At 44.2% G+C, this 12,766-nt stretch overlaps 1 protein-coding gene across 1 annotated transcript in view; it reads right to left on the bottom strand.

Moving 5' to 3' along the window:
* Nucleotides 1–6,422, bottom strand: part of LOC147732920 (histamine N-methyltransferase A-like) — a 368,087-nt gene extending 361,665 nt beyond the window's left edge. Inside the window, exon 1 of the mRNA XM_086958881.1 lies at nt 6,199–6,422. Coding sequence (XP_086815007.1) covers nt 6,199–6,335 — 137 coding nt within the window. The 5' untranslated portion in view covers nt 6,336–6,422. The remainder of the gene's footprint in view (nt 1–6,198) is intronic.
* Nucleotides 6,423–12,766: the final 6,344 nt, after the last annotated feature.

Below are 12,766 nucleotides of genomic sequence, written 5' to 3'. Positions count from 1 at the left end.
TCTTGAGAATCAGAGAGGAAGCTGCCCATTTTAACTCTCTGCTTCCTATGATGGAGAAAGGAAGAGAGTAAACTAAGGGCCGAGCCCCCTAGTCCGATGTCCCTGAGCCTAGAGATCAATATTGACGGGGACAAGGTGTCAAACGCTGCTGTGAGATCTAATAACACTAGCAGCGATGGGTGTCCCCTGTCAACCTCAGCTCGGATTGTATTTATCATGACCATGAGAGCCGACTCAGTGCTATGGGATGATCGAAACCCATGCTGAGAGATGTCTAAAAGGTTGGAACTCTCGATGAAAACAGATAAATGGCGGTTTATGTGGGACTCCAGGATCTTAGCTGGAGCCGGAAGTAAAGAAATAGGGCGATAATTTTTTAATATTTCTGGGTCCAAGGAGGGCTTTTTTAGCAAAGGTCGGACAACAGCAGTCTTCCAGGGGGAGGGAAAAATCCCTTCGCGGATTGCCAGGGTCATCACCTCTAATAAAGGAGGGAGAACAGAACGTCTGCAGGTCTTCAGAATTTTTAAAGGCATGGGTCAAGGGGCGAAGAAGCCTTGGTAGCATCGAGAAGAAGATTGAGGTCTTCTAAAGACAAAAGGGGAAAACCTAAGAGCTGTGGTATAAGCGGGGCATCAACCTTCTCAGCATTACATGACGTTGAGGAGGGGAGCCTACCACATTAGCATCAAGTTCTTGATTGTTGATTTCCAGCGCTCTATAAATATTGCCAATATTAGAATGGAAAAAGCTTGCTATGTTGTTGCACAATTCCTGGGTTTCAATAGTAGGATCGACTGACGTAGGTGTTGACAGAGTGTCAAGTATGTTAAAAAGATCTCTGGGGGATTTAAGAGAAGATGTAAGGTTGGTGAAATAAACCCTTTTTGCCTCTATAATCGCCTTCTTGTAGTCTCTGAGCAGGGATTTATGCCGGGCTTTCCCCAGTAGATCAGGGTGAGCAGTCCAGGACCTCTCTTGTTTCCTACATTGCTGACGCAAAGATCTTAAATGGGCAGAGAACCAGGGTTGCGAATTGCTCTTGCGAGCTGAGTGGTAGCGTTTTTCTGGTGCTAGAGAATCTATAGCACTGAATAGGGCATTTGAAAGGTCAAGGGCAGCCCTATTTGGATCACCCTGGATAGGGCAGCTGAGGGCATTAAGAAACGGTGACACCGTGTCATCATTAATTACCTTATAATTCCTTCTAATTTCCCATACACTACTTTTGGGTTTATTAGATAAAGAGGAATTAACATTAAGATGGAAGAGGACTGCCAAATGGTCGGACCATGAAAGAGGGATGGGAGGTCCAGACGAATGTCTAGAGTCATTTGAGAAAATACCATCCAGCGTATGGCCGGCCAAATGTGTGGGGCCATTTACCAGCTGACCCAGGCCACATGCCGCTAGACCATCTACAAGTACTGACGTATCCTTAGAGCCTATGGCCTCTAAATGAAAATTAAAATCGCCAAGAATGCTCAAATGAGGCTTATCAACGTAGGGCTCAATAAGTTTAAGGATGTCAAGAGCAAAGGTCGTTCAGGGGCCAGGAGGTCTGTAACAGAGAATACCGGAAAAAGAGGCTGAGGGAAGGAAATTAATAGAAAAATACAGTGCCTCAAACTTTTCAGAGGGCAGAGAAAGAGGCTCAATAGTGCAAGTAAAAGTGTCTCTAAAAAGGATACCCAGGCCACCTCCCTTTCGTCCTGACCTATCCATTCTGGCCAAGGAATAGCCCTCGGGACTGCCTCCACAAAGTCATGGCCGGAGGTTTCAGAACCCCAGGTTTCGGTGATAAAGACCCAAGAGGGTCTTTTTTGGGAAACAAAATCATTGAAGGCAACATTGTTACGAACCAACGATCTAGCATGAAGGAGCAGGCCAGCCTCACTTAGATCATTAGGAGCAGGAAACTGACTTCCATGTCTCCTAGGTTTTCTATGACAATGATGGCGAGGGCGAATGGGTCTTGAAGCCTCTCTGCATCAATTGAACATAGCCAGGTTATCAGGAGTTGACGCAAAGTGGCAAGGTTAAACCCAGGTCTAAGTGCAAGAAGGGCAGAATGGGAATACAATTCATGATTTTCATAAAGTGTAAAACGAGGTCCAACCTGGCTAGTCCCTAGTGTGTCCTCAGCGCGGACGGGCGCAGACGGGCTTAACTTTGGCGCACGCCCGCTGTGCGTGGAGAGAAACATCCTGATTAAATATGGCCAGGCCCGAGTCTGGCGCCCCACCTGACCGGGAACAGCCAATGGGAGCGGGGACCAGCTGTCTGCCAACGTGCCCCTCACGCAAACGGGAAAACCCGCGGTGGAACGGGGCACAGGCAGGTAGGGAACAAGCAGCAAGGAACAGAGCACAAAAAAACAAATAAGATGTTGCTATGAATGAAATGTGAGTGCTTTTTAAAACACGGCGAAATTTATAAAAATAAGTTTCTAAAATAGCAGCAGTAGAAAACAGATTAGTAGAAAGTCCTTCAGCTTAATTTTAAACTACCAGGCATCGTAGCTCATGCACAGGTAACTGGAACCAACCGAGGATTCCAAACATCACGATTAAATATGGCCGGGCCCGAGTCTGGCGCCCCACCTGACCGGGAACAGCCAATGGTAGCGGGGACCAGCTGTCTGCCAACGTGCCCTCCATGCAAACCGGAAAACCCGCGGTGGAACGGGGCACAGGCAGGTAGGGAACAAGCAGCAAGGAACAGAGCACAACAACACAAATAAGATGTTGCCTTGAATGAAATGGGAGTGCTTTTTAAAACACGGCAAAATTTATAAAAATAAGTTTCTAAAATAGCAGCAGTAGAAAATAGATTAGTAGCAAGTCATTCAGCTTAATTTTAAACTACCAGCATTGGATTAAACGCCCACTGCAACGGTCTCAGGTTTACACTTAAACATAGTCCAACTCAGATAGCTTTTTGGGACTTACTAATTATTAGGCAAACTATGTACTACACTCTTCAGGAAACTTATTGAAAGGAATACCTTAATTGCCTACTGTAGTAATCACCCTCTGGCATTGAGACATTCTCTACCTTTCTCACAATTTCTTCGTATACAAAGGAATTGTTTTTTCAAACAAGATTAGTTTCACAAAGTTGGGAACTTATCCACCAAACTCATGAAAAGAGGTTATCCCAGCAAACTCGTTAAATGATCCCTGAAACAAGCTAGGTACTGTCCACTTGAGGCACTTTTAATGCCCAAACCCAAGGCAGAAAACAGCCGCTTGGTATGTGTCACCACTTTTTCCCCTATATTCAACCAAGTAAAAAAGTGCATTCTTAAGCACTGGACAATATTGAATGCAGGGAGTCTGACCCTTGGTCGACCACTGTTTGCATTCCATAAAAACAAAAACATTTAAGATCATTTGGTCAGGGCATCCCTCCCATCTCCAAAAAAACCTCCAGCACAGCAACGGAAATGTGGGGGCTATCTCCAACACTTGGGTATTTTAAATGTGGTGGTTGCAGGGTTTGTCACTTAACTATTGAAAGCAAGAAATTCAACCCCGGGCAGCATGGATGTAACATTGAACCATTTTTCAAATTGTGATATACAAAATGTTACATATGCTATTCTGTGCCCATGCAACCTAATTTATATTGGCACACCCACTCAAAAGGTAAGAATATGGATTTGTCAGCATCACAGCCATCTGTGGTGTAAAACACCAAATGCGCCATTGGTTGAACATTTCACGAACTTGGGACATATGGAGGAACATCTGAAATGGCAAGCTGTCAATGTGATCTATCCACCACCTCGAAGTACAGATATCACTGTAATTCTAAACAAAGAGGAACTCAAGTGGATCCTGAAAACCAACAGTTTACACGCTGGCCTTAACCAAATGGAGGGCTGGACTAATCTGCTCTGAGGCATACAACAAGATCCATGTATTTGTTTTCTGAAAACTATCTTGTTGTTTTAATTATTCCACAAGCTCTGAAAATGTCAATATCTTTTCATTATGATCTCCTTGTCTGTCTCTGCCCTCCTCTTCCAGTTTTCTATTTCCAATTCTCATAGTCAATACTGTATTCTCACGTAAATTAAAACAATGGAAGACACTTCATGTATTATTAGTAATACCAACTGCGGTTTCCTGTGCCTGTGTCTTCCTTATTATAATTTATGATTCTATAAGTCTCCTAATTCAGACTTAATGTCTTTATGATTTATAACTTTCCTAATTCAAACCCGCATTCTAGCTTCTTTGTATGTGGCTCATCACTTTCGCATATATCAAGGATCGCACACCCATTTTGTTGTAAACCATCTGGAGACTTACCATTATGGTACCTTTGAAAATGTAAAATTATTTATGGTGGCTCACAAGTTTACACTCCCATCAGTTACAATATGTTGATATCTCTTATACTTTAAATACCCACACATGCAACTACTCTTAGGTGGCAGCCCTCTGCATATGATGCCCCATTCTCTTTCCCCCAGTCAGTCAGGCTGTCGTAAAGAGGGAGTCTCCAGCTGCATCTGGGTCACTGTCAATTTTTCTTGAGGCTATAGAGGATCCTGAGCCATCAGTCAACCACTCTGGACCATCAGAGAGGGAGAAAAAACACTAGGGTCTATCTCAGCCTCGAGATTTGCATGTGAAGTGCCTTAATCTTGGGCTTGGGACTGACCTCTTGCATCCACTTGCTGAGGTGCTTTAGAGACTTGGGGATCCTTAACGGTTGGGAGTCTCCTTAGCGGTCCTCCCCCTGCCTGCTGTGCTCCCCCATTCATATTGTCCTGATTCAGGGATGATATGAGATGTCCAGGAGCCTCCTACTGACACCTGTCCAATGTTTTAGCCACCTCTTGATTCAAAAGCTCTCCCTCTTTTAAGGTACTTACACTCTCAGCCCCTGAGTGTAGCTCTTCCACCATGCTAGTGTGCTGCACAGCAACCTCATTAGCCACAGATCCATTACTTTGCACCAATCCTTCAGCAAGTCTCCGCCTTTGCCTCAGCTACAGCCTGTTTTCCACCTGGACCGCGTAGCAGCTCTAACACTGTACTTCCAGGGAGGCGTCATCCTGAGGAAACTCCACCTTTTCCTCTCTTCTGCCATCACATTCTCCGGCGCCAAACTCACTGAATGAGGCCTTTGTCTTGGACCTTGTCTGCCTTTCCCCCTGCCACCTGCTGAGTCTGCAATCGCCGTCGGGTGCGGCCGGCTTCCCCTTAGTGGTGCTGACAGTCGTGGGACCCAATCAATGCAGTCGGTCTCCCTTGGCAGTGCCGACAGCCACGTGTATCCAAAGACCAACCTCACCAGCCGATCAAGCACCGCACAGCACGCCTGGGACAGCGCGGCCCCCAGGTAGCCTCCAAGCCCTGATCAGGAGTCAGCAACAGAGCTGAAGATACCTACATCGAAGAGTCATTAGTTTCCCGTTGGTAAGTAGAATCTCTTAATCCCTTTCCCCCTCACTCCAAAATTCTTTCTGTTTCACAGTGTTTGTGGCAGGCTCGCTACAAAGGCCTCAGGCTGCCGCCATCTTGCTTCCCATGCTCCCAAACCTAAACAGTTGTCATTGGAGTTCTTTGCTATATTTTTAGAATTTTTTTTGATAGGGACCACTGTCTCTATAAAGACAAAACACAAGTGCAGTGTTGGCAATTTCATTTCTAAACCTCCAACAGCCAGTCAATGAGAGGGCTTAAGGGAGCATCCCGAGATTCCTGATGAGGACACAAGGCCTCTTGTTCAAACATATGGTTCCATTTTTTAATTTGCGCTCCTGCAGGACTCTTGCAAGAGTCCTGCACACCCCACCTTCAAGATCTACAAATATATTTTAACCTTCATTTCCTAAAAACTACTGAACAGATTCACACCAAATCACAAGCATCCAAATTCAAAATGTGGTGAAATTGCGTTCAGCAGTTTTTGCGGTAGCGCTTGTTAAGGAAATCTTTGGAAAATGCATGAGGATTTTGCATTTTGAGGCCATCTTTTTTTCACAACACCTGCTTGATGGATCACTGTGAAACTTCCCACAGAAAAACTTGATGAAAAAGCATTAGAAAATGTTGTGGAGATTTGTCAGTTTGCACCAAAGTTATTTAAAACCATGCAAACAGCATTTCGAATGGAAATGCTTATTTAACTGTAACTACCCAGTGACAACAGTATATAATGAATAAACAGATAACTTACCCTGAAATTATTTTTGGAAAATCCTTTGAAATAAATTCCTGCATGCACATATGTTCTGTCGACTTGTCAAGGAACACTTTGAATGCTTGAGCATAATGGACTTCATGTGATGCAAAGCTTCTCGGGGAAAATGCCATGGTGGTTGCCTTGTCAAAAATTAATGAAAAGTTCAACTTAATGAGAGTTTACTCAGTCTTTTCTTCTCACCTTTCCTGGTAGTTCTCTTAGCTGAAATTAAAATGAAAATAACTTTTAGAAAATAGCTTGGATATTATGTTCAAGCCACTTATATTTTTACAGTGTGTAACTTTTTATGCTCTCAGATCCATAAGGCAAATATTCAGCTATATGGTATGAAAAGAATAATGATATGGTATGATCTTTATTACTATGATATTTGCAAACAAGAGCTATTACATTTCTTGTTTCATTGAAACAGGAAAGCACAAAGTCTCAAGTAAACATTTGGTATACTAATGTTTGCTGGTGTGATATGAATTCAACTTTAAATTCAATTGTGCTCTAGTAGAGTAATGCTGCAATTACCTAACAATACAAAAGGGGATGATGGACGGAGCGTTTGAGCAAATCAAACACTCACCCCCAGTTAACTGATCTGGGTTTAATCCATCACCATTCTTTAGCTCACTCAGCCACCCCAGTTCAGACATGGCCATATGCAAATCAGTCTTACCCTGTGCCTCATGGGAACAGTCCAGCCCGAACTGCCAAGCCATACCTTCCCTGGACCAGAAACAGGCTTCCGAGGACCGGTTTCCGGCATTTCAGCCGTCTTCAGCCCGGCTTGCTTGAATCCAGTGGCAAAGTGAGCAGGGGACTCACATCTGAGCATACCCTACCAACTTATGGCGAACAAAGCGGTACAAAAGGGGAATTTGAATTTTTGAATTTTAAAATATTTATAGAGCGCTCTTATACCGAAATCGGTTTCATGGCGCTAGAGGCAGAGGACCAGTGGGTGCGGAGAAAAAGGGTTATACGGTTATACGGCTACAAATCTGGAGAACAGGAGGGTCTTCAGGTGTCTGCGAAATTCCAGGTAGGAAGATGACGATCTAAGAGAAAAAGGGAGAGAGTTCCAGAAGGAAGGGGCCAGCACTGCAAATCTGGCCCCACCGGACTTCTGTTTCCTAAAGCGAGGAACTGACAGAAGGGCCAAGTGAGTGGAACGGAGTTCTCGGGAAGGAAGGTAAGGGGAGATGGCTTCACACAGGAAAACGGGAGCGGTCCCTGCTCTAGCCTGGTAGGTGATACATCCAAGCTTAAAAAGGGCCCTCTCCCTCACTGGGAGCCAGTGGAGAGACTGCAACAGAGGGGTCGTGTGGCTGAACCTGGGGAGTCCGTAGATCAGGCGAGCCGCCTGATTTTGAATTTGTTGGAGCCGGCGAAACAGATAAGCTGGCGCCCCATTATAGATGACGTTCCCATAGTCAAGGCGCGAAAGCACCATGGCCATGAGAATGAGCTTGAGTGCAGCAGTTGAGAAGAAGCGGGCGACCTTTCGGATGATCCGCAGGGAAAGGAAACAGGCAGATACAACTGCATTGATCTGAGTATGAAGGGTAAGCATGGGATTGATGAAAATACCCAAGGTTTTGACCTTGGGAACAGGAATAGGGGGAGGGCCAAGGGCAGAGGGCCAGAAGGAAGGGGACCAGGGACTGCAACCACCCCCCGTCAGGACCAATTCGGTCTTGTCCGGATTCAGTTTGAGGTGGTTGCAGTTCATCCACCCTTGGATAAAAAGCATAACCTTCTGGAAATTAGAAGCTGAGGAAGGAGAAGAGGAAAGATTGAAAACAAGTTGGAGGTCGTCGGCGTAATTAAACACCGAGACCTCCATCTGCTGTAAAGAAAAAATGAGGGGTGAAATGTATAAATTGAAAAGCAAGGGGGACAGGGAGGAGCCTTGGGGAACTCCGCAAGTCACCCTCCTAGGAGGAGCAGAGAAGTTGGCAAGATGGACAGCCTGTTCCCTGTCCGTCAAAAAAGAACGGAGCCAGGCATAGGCCGAGCCCCCGATCCCTGCCGCTTCGACGCGGGTCAACAAGATGTCATGATCCACCGTGTCGAACGCGGCGGACAGGTCTAACAGGACAAGAGCCTGTGGCCGGCCGATGTCAATGCCCTCTCTTAACTGATCCATCACCGACACAACTACCTTCTCGGTAGAGTGCAGCGGGCGAAAGCCCGCTTGGCGAGCGGCCAAGCAGCCTGTGGATTCCACAAAGGAGCTCAGGGACCTGGTGATATGAGCCTCAGAGACCTTGGCGAGGTAAGGGAGGAGAGAGATCGGGCGGTAATTGGCGGGCGCAGAGGGATCGGCGCCAGGCTTTTTCAAAATAGGAATAATGACTGCTGATTTATGGGCAAGTGGGATGGGATTGTGGGATTTATGGGATGGTGATGGACAGAGCATCTGAACCAATCAAACACTCCCACCCAGTCAACAGATCTGGGTTTAATCCATTACCGTTCTTAAGCCCACTCTGCCACCCCAGTTCAGACATGGCCATAAGCAAATCAGTCTGACCCTGTGCCTCATGGGAAAAGTCGAGCCCGAACTGCCAAGCCATGCCTTCCCTGGACCGGAAACAAGCTTCAGAGGACCAGTTTCTGGCATTTCATCCATCTTCAGCCCGGCTTGCTTGAATCCAGTGGCAAAGTGAGCGCGGGACTCACGTCTGAGCATACCCTGCCAACATATGGTGAACAAAGCGGTACAAAAGGGGGTGGTGATGGACTGAGCATCTGAACCAATCAAACACTCACACCCAGTCAACAGATCTGGGTTTAATCCATCAACGTTCTTTAGCCCACTCTGCCACCCCAGTTCAGACATGGCCATATGGAAATCAGTCTGACCCTGTGCCTCATGGGAACAGTCCAGCCCGAACTGCCAATTCATGCCTACCCTGGACCCCCTTTTGTACCATCAATATCACCGTATCATCAATATCACTGTGGCTGTGTGCACTAGGAGATTGGTGGTCATATCCCCCCAGAAAAAATACATAACTGTGAGCCTCCTGATTTTCTGTCTGTGGTATCACCGATTTCCCTATCATTTGAAGGGAAAACCACAGCAGAGATTTTAGAATCATTTAAAATTAATAACACATTTGATGATCGCAGGTTTTCTGATTGAGACCAACTGCTGTTCAATTCTAATCCGCTCACTGTTAGCCAGCCCCATGCCTAATGACTTGCACCTGTATCCAAAATGACAATTTGGAAAAGTATTATAACTCCTTTCTGTGGACTTTCATGAACCAGCCACTTTAGATTCCTTTCAGAACTATATTTTCATACCTTTTTGTTTCCGGAGATCAATAAGCCACTAATGGAGGCAGTAGATATTTTAGTTGATGACAAGCAGAGGGCACCATCAAGGTATCGCAGATTGTAAAGTCACCGTCTTGAACAGAGTATAGAGGACATAACGGTTTACTGTCTGTAAGTATAAAACTGGATGAACCCTCCTGCCCTAGTTAGGCACCAGAAATAGGATAGAATAGGTTCCTAAATGTTTATGAGAATGAGGGACACGAATCATTGCATATGTTTCTAGTAGGTATTCCATATCTTGAAAAAGAGAGTTCTTCTTGATTTCTGATTGGGAATAGGCAGAGGTTCAGGACTAGGACCTTGAATTTTATATGATCGCCACCTTGGGTATTGGACAATAGCCATTTATCTTGTATCATTTATTTCCATTTTCTTAAGAAAGCGTTCATACTGCCTCCCACCTTAGGGCAGTGATAATTATGCTATTCAGGGCTGTTGCTTGGTGGGCTGGAGAGTGGAGACAACATTTTTCAGCGTGTGCAAGATCCCAGCCCTGCCTTGAAAGGGGAGACATCCATCCAGAAAGTCTTAGATTCTGTATCTCTGGACAAAGGATTGTTTAGAACATGTGGCTGAAAAAGTTGTAATAATCATCTTTGTTAGCTGATTTTTTAAAACATTCATTAAATTCAGGTACAAAAACCTTTGGACCAAAGTAGATGATGCACTAGAGCTTTTTACCAACATCGAGATGCCAAAGTTCATCAACAGAATCCCTCTCCCTGCTACTAATGCACCAGCAGATGTTTCAAAGGACCAGAATTATTGTAGATCACAATAACTGGGCCAACCATTCCATGTTGGCAAAATGTAGGTATTGATGTAGGAATTCTGCTCCTACACAGACTGACCACAGAGACCCAGGACCTCCTAACCAGCTAGCATCAGTGTTACATTAGCTCTTAATCCTATAGCAAAGGAACCAATGATTAGACATCCCAGAACATGCGACTTAGGTTATACTCAAGAATGGTGGGAATCAAGAACACTCTTTCGTTTGTTATTCTCATACCAGTCCACAACAGGGGTAAAAAAGAGACACAGGCAAGTTTAAAATATTTATTTTTACGACGTGCTCTAAGATGCAATATTTTTGCTAACACAAGCAGACATATGATTAGAAATAATATGATCAGCATTGTTACAATTCCATAAAACACAAAAGGAGAAATCATATTATAATGATGGCGAAAACAGGTTCTATAGCTCCTAGTATATAACCCTCCCTATCTAGGAACTATGTTTAATAAAATATAGAAGATCTCTTAGGCTTGAACAGGGGACTCCATACCTCCAAGATCAGCAGGAGTGTCTCACATCAGGATCTGCAAAAGGTTTTTCTCTCAGGAAACGGATTTCTTCCAAGTGCCTGAAATCATGCCTACAGTGCGATAATAACGGCGCCAGAATCACAGTTGACTGCAGCTGCATGTGTATTATGTCTAAAACGTTAGCCGATCAGCCTGAACAAATGCTACCTTGTTATGATAACCTTGGAGGCTTTAGCACTCACTGTGCAGACTACGGTCACGATGTAAGTCTAGGGATGCCGAAAACAAGCTTTTCTCATGTGAAGTAATTCACGGAGTATAACTTACAACAACAGCTATATGGAGTGTTGTGTGCAAAAGCAGCAAAAGGTAAAACAGCGTTTAAACTTCAAATAAGCCTATGTTAACATAGCAATGTGCGCAATGAGGCTCAGCCCTCAATACAGCATGATTATCTCCTTCTTTAAGACTGAAATAAAGACTGGAAATTCTTTAAAAACAGTTGTGCTACATATGCCACATATATTCCAGCCTTGATTGCAAAATGAGAGGAGCGTTTTAGAGAGTTCTCCATCTTGTTGTTGGCAGAATATGTGAAAATAGATTTGTTTGAAGCCATAGAGGATGAAGAGGCTATACTTGATAGAAATGAGTTCACCTTATGCATTTGAGAAAATACCTCCTAAAACTTCACCAAGGATTATTTGCTGTTGAAGAATCTAGGAGGTTCGATTTGTCTACATCTCTCTTTTCCTGCAACACATTGTTTTTTATGACATTCTAAAATGTAAGTTCATCCTTCGTCTTGTGGAGAAACTTGAAGGTGTAGGACTTCCCTTACTTGTTTAAGGAGTAATTGTGCTCCTTGTATATATTTCCCTTTTGGCACAGGGTCCTCATCATATGTGTCAGGGTAAATAATGACCTATTTGTCACAGACAATTCAGGGCTGCTGACACAGCACTGGAAATCATGGCCTGAAAAGCAGCTGTAGATATAGATATACTGTCCTGCTCCTCCTACTTCTCAGGGTCACTGGAGACATTGTGAAATTTCTCCTCCCAGGTTTCTCAAACCAGTCGACCGCGAGCTACCAGCAGCTCTCAGACACTTTCAGAGTAGCTCACAGCCTTGAGTTCATTTTTAAATAAGCACAGGCTTTAAACTTAAGTGAAGGCTGTGGTTAGTTTACATTATTATCATCAGCCTGCAGATAGCAGGACCTGATAATGAGCGGTGCTCAGTCAGATTTAGGACCAAGGCTGGAGCACTGAGGTGAAGAACTGAAGTACTGAGTGAGTTAACTCTTAAATAAAAGTCCTTGTTAACTCAGTATTGAAACCGGAGAACAAAATAATGTTTCTAAATGCTTTTAAAAGAGATAAAATCAAAATTAAAAGTTACCTTAATGTTTAAGTTAACTCTTTATTTTCATTTACTTCCATTTCAAAGTGTTACATTTACAAACAGCAGACATCTCCCAGTGACCAGTAGGCCTTTGCCATATGTATAACAAAATAATAAAGTCATTTGTGAAGTGAAGAAAAATATTTCTATGAAATATGAAATCTGAATGTTTTTCTCCACTTTCAATTAAGCTAATTACAACTTAGTCCGTAATTAGGATTTCGGTCAGTAAGCCTCCAACCGCTCGTCGGAGGCTTACCGACCTACATCCTTCGTTTGAATTCCGACCACCATTTTATGATCTCGGCGGTCAGAATTCAAACCGGCTGGTCAATCTGGCTGGCTTCTGATTCGCTCAAGGAGCCCATCGACCAGTCGGACACCAAAACATAATCCCCTATAGACGGTGTTTTTGCCTTCGGGGTTATGATGTCAGTTTTCGACAGGCTGTCTATGTCGGGCTTTTCAACAAGGAAAGCCTGTTGGAAAGCAACTTTAGGGGCCACTATCTGGGACCAGTT

This window comes from Lissotriton vulgaris, chromosome 2_1, assembly GCF_964263255.1.
Source record: "Lissotriton vulgaris chromosome 2_1, aLisVul1.2, whole genome shotgun sequence".
Lineage (NCBI taxonomy): Eukaryota > Metazoa > Chordata > Amphibia > Caudata > Salamandridae > Lissotriton > Lissotriton vulgaris.
This window is presented reverse-complemented; position numbering and strand designations above follow the sequence as displayed.